Source organism: Oratosquilla oratoria, chromosome 21, assembly GCF_046742065.1.
Source record: "Oratosquilla oratoria isolate Oo_2021 chromosome 21, ASM4674206v1, whole genome shotgun sequence".
Classification (NCBI taxonomy): domain Eukaryota; kingdom Metazoa; phylum Arthropoda; class Malacostraca; order Stomatopoda; family Squillidae; genus Oratosquilla; species Oratosquilla oratoria.
Genome location: NC_134797.1, coordinates 44,011,908 through 44,017,538, shown reverse-complemented (window position 1 = coordinate 44,017,538; position 5,631 = coordinate 44,011,908). Strand labels below are relative to the sequence as shown.

The 5,631-nt window shown below is 42.1% G+C and overlaps 1 protein-coding gene across 1 annotated transcript; it reads left to right on the top strand.

The window, feature by feature from the left end:
• The first annotated feature begins 393 nt into the window (after nt 1–393).
• Nucleotides 394–4,697, top strand: LOC143036635 (pro-resilin-like). Its single transcript, XM_076204194.1, has 3 exons — nt 394–419; nt 2,974–3,048; nt 4,284–4,697. The coding sequence occupies exons 1-3, from the start codon at nt 408–410 to the stop codon at nt 4,590–4,592; spliced, it is 396 nt and encodes a 131-aa protein (XP_076060309.1). The 5' UTR covers nt 394–407; the 3' UTR covers nt 4,593–4,697.
• The last annotated feature ends 934 nt before the right edge of the window (nt 4,698–5,631 follow it).

The window sequence follows — 5,631 nt, the reverse complement described above, 5'->3', positions numbered from 1 at the left end:
TGAAAAGAATAATGAAAATCTGAGAAGGAAATGAAATAAGAATGAAACGATATAGAAGAATGAATGGATGACAGAACGGTGGAGAAAGGGACGGCGGGTGTGTTCAAATATAATAAAAAGTTAGGGCACGGTAGGAGGGGCTGCTGTGAGTGTGGAAAGGAGGCATGTGGGTGAGGTGAGGAAAGGAACGTGGGCGGGTCACCCAGGGTTAGGTCATACACGTACTCGTTCCAGGTGCAGAACGAGCCACGCTCCACCCCGAGGGGGGGAAAAAAACGAAACGCCTCCCCCAACAACCGGCCGACATGACGTCATTCACGGGAAGTCCTGACGTCACAGCCGACGATCTATATAAACTGGCGAGGGTCTCTTCAGAACATCATTCCCCTTCTAGGCTTCATCTCAACATGAACACTAAGGTGAATCAAAGCATCACATTATACATATATTTTTTCGGTGTTATGCAGATCAGAATACGTCGCTTGTCTTTTACAAGAACCGCAGAACGCTACATTATTCTATGCTGAATCTCACGCAGTATACTCTTCAAACTCATCACATCTTACTAAACAGAATCTAACCCTGCATTTCAATAATACACTTGCTGATCCGATCCTACACCTTAGGTATTCATCCAATCCATCTACACTCACATCACTTCTCTTTACTCGTACTATAGTACAGCATCTACGTGCCTATCTTTGTCCCATCCGGTCGTCTAAACGACGCGAAACTAAACTTTGCTCAGAATAACCAGACTAACGAAGAAAAAATAAATAAAATTAGATATTTGGAATTCTACGGGTTTTACACGCCTGGAAGATTCACGGCATATTCTCTCTCTCTCTCTCTCTCTCTCTCTCTCTCTCTCTCTCTCTCTCTCTCTCTCTCTATCTCTCTCTCTCTCTCTCTCTCTCTCTCTCTCTCTCTCGCTCTCTCACTTCCCATTCTTCCTCACCCTACATACATGGGTTGTAGTTTACCAGCACCTCTATATTTGTGGACAATCTCGCTCTTCCTAACCCTACATACACAGACGATAATATTGTATCTGTTTTTGTTTTCAGATTCTTCTATTCTTTTAATTTTCTTTAACTGTTTTCGAAGTTGTTCGATCTACAAAACTCACATTCGTGATGGTACCCGATCTGGATTTGCTTACATCGTCTTTCCTCGAAGAGTTTAAATCACGTGTCGACATCGAGAACTAGCGCATGAGACGTTAATAACAGTGAACACTATAAGTTTGTTACATTTGCATATACACATAGTTTACATTTCTTCGGGGGGTAACAATTCCATTCTCGGGTTCCTGAGTTTTTCTATGTGCGCTGTGTTCTTGACCAAATATTTGACTAAATTATATTCGGCTAAACATTTTGACCAGACTATATTTGACCAAATATTTGGTCAAATTATATTCGGACAAACATTTGGTCACATTGTAATCGGCCAAATATTTGATCAAAATGTATTCGGCCAACGTTTTTGACCAAACTATATTCGGCCGTATACGTGACCAAAATGTATTCGGCCAAATGTTTGACCAAATTATACTCGGCCGGAAATTTTGACTGAGTCGCGCTCGCTTGCCCGTGTTCTTTTTAGACTGTTCCAGATCAATTTGGTCAAAATTCAACGCTTAAGTCTTTTAGTAAAATTAATCGACCATTTTCAGCCGCATCGGTCACATGACTTGCTCAAAATCACCACAACTCTCCATTCCAAAATCATAACAAGAACATTTCTGCTCTGCAGCGCTTTGACTAGATCCATGACAACTTCGTTTCAAGTCTTCAAGCGTCAACCGATAGGCGAGGTGTCTGGCATGGAAGCTTCCGTCAGGTCTCGAGGATTTGAGACTTTCATATGCCCCTCTTCGCCTGACTTGAGATCGTCATAGGCTCCTTACTGCCGCCACGCGTTGACCCATTAGTGGGACTCGAACCACCATTCATTGAGCTTCTCTTCTACAGACGCTTGACCGCTAGGCCAAAATACTCATGTTTGTCCAATTTTCTCCCGTATTTTTTCCAGGTTAGATAAGATCTACAATTCAGCTCCATTGTTGATTGGTGAAACCCAATCCACCAGTTTATTTAAATGCTTCATAGTTTTTAATCTTATCTTAAACATTTTTGTGTCATCACTGGATATGGATGATTATTGCTTCAATTATTTCACCTGGAATTCTACAGATCCACAAATATCAGCAACGGTCCTCGGAACTTTCCACAGATCTCTCTGGGAAGAAACGTTAGACTCTTATTTGAGTTGTACTAGGGTGGGACTGTTTCCAAGCCACTGGATGGCAGGAGGAAGAAGCGAGGAGCAGTCGCCGGTTGTAAGCTTTTCTCAAGTAAAGGAAGAGACCACAGGAGACCATAAGGCCTACACTAGGCAGTTCCATGCCCCTTGCCACCTGCTATCTCTATCTATAAAATTATTTAATATTTTCTTAAAACAACCAATAGCTTTGGCGCTCACAATATGGTTACTTGTCAAATTTGATACAGAGAAGTCTTGGGTTCTGCACGGAGACCGAGTGACAGCCCTTCGGGGTTCCTGCTCCAGTAGGGAGATGATTCTCTCCGACAATGGTCTTGCAGGGCAAGCAGGTACCCGTCATTGGTCCCTGCCATAGTTTAGTTCCCTTTACATCCATCACTCCACAGTTGTGATCGATAAGTTTTCAAACCTTTTCGACAAGAGTGGCTACAGTTTCACTATCCTTGTCCCACTCAGATTCGTTTCTCGATCAAAATTTTCTGACAAGTTCCCCTCCACCCATACTAATAACACTGATTCCCATACCATGTTTTGCAAAAAAAAAAAGTAGTTCCAGTTGAAAAAAAAGGGGGGGGGGAGTCCTACTCAGCATCTTGTGTTCTACATTTCGTCCCTCTCCATGTTAAGTTTTAGACATCAAACGACTCTGTTGACTGAATTTTGGTTTTGCTTTTTTTTCTTCAGATCGTCATCTTCCTTGGCCTGGTGGCTCTGGTAGCTGCCCAACGCCCCGGCTATTCCTATGGAGCTCCTCAGCTGGTAAGCTCTCCCTTTATTGTACAGTTGAGGAAAGTAATTCCTATACACATTTCTTTTTGCATCACAGAAAACAGTACACTTCTGTCACAAATCGAAGAAGGGTTTTTTCCTTTATTATAAAAATTATGAAATGAATTCCTCAACGTCATTTCTTTTTGCATGGGTAGTTTTTGGCAACACGGGAAAACAATAGTCGTTTGCAATAAATCAAAGAAGGTTTTCCCCCTTTATTGTAAAGCTAAATAAACAAATTCATTTAATTTTGCAGGAGTAGTATTTGGCAAAAAAAAAAAAAAAAAAAAAAAAAACAGTAGACTTTTGTCACAAATCAAAGAATGTTTTTTCCTCTTTACATATGTAACCCAGCCTACAGCCTACCATGAACTTACCCCTTAAGGCACACCTAAGCACCTACATGTGAGAAGTATCGATGAACATAATTTTCTGATTGTACCATGGCACCACAGACCAGACCAGCTAAACATCTTGTCTGCATTCAGGGTAGTGTTCAGTCCCAGCTGCCCGCGCAGTCTGACTTGCTCAATCCAGTTTGTCCCATTTCTGCAAACCTAAACTAACCTATGGAAATTGGTTTGTGCGGGCGGACTGAAGTGAGCTTTGTGTTGATTAAGGTCAAGCTGGAGCTGGTTTGTGTAAATCAGTTCGTGTAAGTGGCATATTGGGTGTTGGATTGTAAAAAAGATGAGAAGCCTAAGCTAGGTGGCGCTGAGCAGCTGTGGCCGAAGGAGTTACTTTTGCCCTATCATGCCCCTAAACTCTTGAAACAGGTAACAGTCACTATTAGGAATCAGAGAAGTGCGGGGTTTAAACCCACAAGAGACCGGTGCGCTTCCGACTACACCACCTGTGAGGGTTGTATAGACGCATCTTAAACATAAAACTGTTTCCAGCCACTTCAAACTACCCTACACAAACACCTTACAAAGTACTAAAGCATAATTCAACTTAAAGCACCGTATTATACCAGATATTTTACTTCCTAGACTGTTATGTATTAATTTTTATTAAAAAGATTACTATTTACTTCTCTTAAACTAGAGGAATCTAAGTATCTAAAGTTTTTGAAGAATACAAAACAAGAATTATTAGTTCCATCACAACGCTTCTCTGTTGCTTAGTGCCATTTCCTAAAACTCATCGCACCAAGTTCCACTTTCGAAAATCCCTGTGATACTCCCAGGTTTCGGTTCTAAAGCCATCTGTTCGGATTTCAGGACGACTCCGATGAAGACTACGGCCCCGCCAAGTACGACTTCGCCTGGGCCGTGAAGGACGACGACTCCGGCAACGACTTCGGCCACCAAGAGGCCCGCGACGGCGACCGTACCGATGGATCTTACTACGTCTACCTCCCCGACGGCCGCCTGCAGAAGGTGACCTACTACGTCGACGGCGACTCCGGCTTCGTCGCTAACGTCGAGTACGAGGGCGAGGCCCGCTACCCTGACTCCAGCGAAGAGCGCCCAGTGTATGCCCCTCCCCCTCCATCTCCTCCTCGATCCTTCTACGGACGCCCCAACTAAGCTCTTGACCTCAGTGCAACACGACCTTCCCGTCCGATGAAACGAATCACAACTTTCTCCTATTTTAGTTTAATCCGCATGTAAATACTTTTCCAGATATTTATATAGAAAATCATGTATATATTTATATATATAGAAATGAAATTATTTTATCAATAAAGCTATTCTTGCTAAAGCGTGGTTTTACATTTTGAAAAAAAAAACGAAACTATCAAAAAATTATAAAACCAGGCAACGTGTACCTTGGTAGGGCATATGTTAAGAATAATGTAAGCCACATGAGATGGATTGAGTTTCCAATTCTTTATTTATCTATTTTTTGTAACTATATAAGATCATGTTTGACTGACTATAGTCACCGGCTGTCCGAACATACTGGGTCAAGGTGGCTTGGTACACAGCTACGTTCCTCACCACGATTTTAAATATGTAGAATTGCCTCCACACCTAAGTACTACAGAGGACTAGGAATTGTGAGCAACTTATATCTTTCATCCAAACTGGATAAACTCTTCAGAACCTCAAAGACTTATTTGTATTGCAAATCTGATCCGGTTTAATGTCGGGATGCTCCCTTATCAGGAGGCTAGGACGAAGCCCCTTACAGAAGACTGTGGAATTTAATGAACCATGCCCTTGGTCCAACTCGATGGCGGCAGGGTTCGAACTGCCGTCATATTGATCTCTGCAGCACGTAACTACGATATAATCCGTTCGACCAGCGAACATCCAAATTGCAAAATTACGACGTAAGTATTACACACACACACACACACACACACACACACACACACACACACACACACACACACACACACACACACACACACACACACACACACACACACACACACACACACACACACACACACACACACACACACACACACACACACACACACACACATGTATATATATATATATATATATATATATATATATACATGTCTATATCTATATATATATGTATATATATATATGTGTGTGTGTGTGTGTGTGTGTGTGTGTGTGTGTGTGTGTGTGTGTGTGTGTGTGTGTG

Bases quoted from the DNA above. Each gene is read 5' to 3' on its own strand.
- LOC143036635 (XM_076204194.1), top strand. The intron at 3,049-4,283 runs GTAAGCTCTCCC...TTCGGATTTCAG, and splicing joins CCTATGGAGCTCCTCAGCTG to GACGACTCCGATGAAGACTA.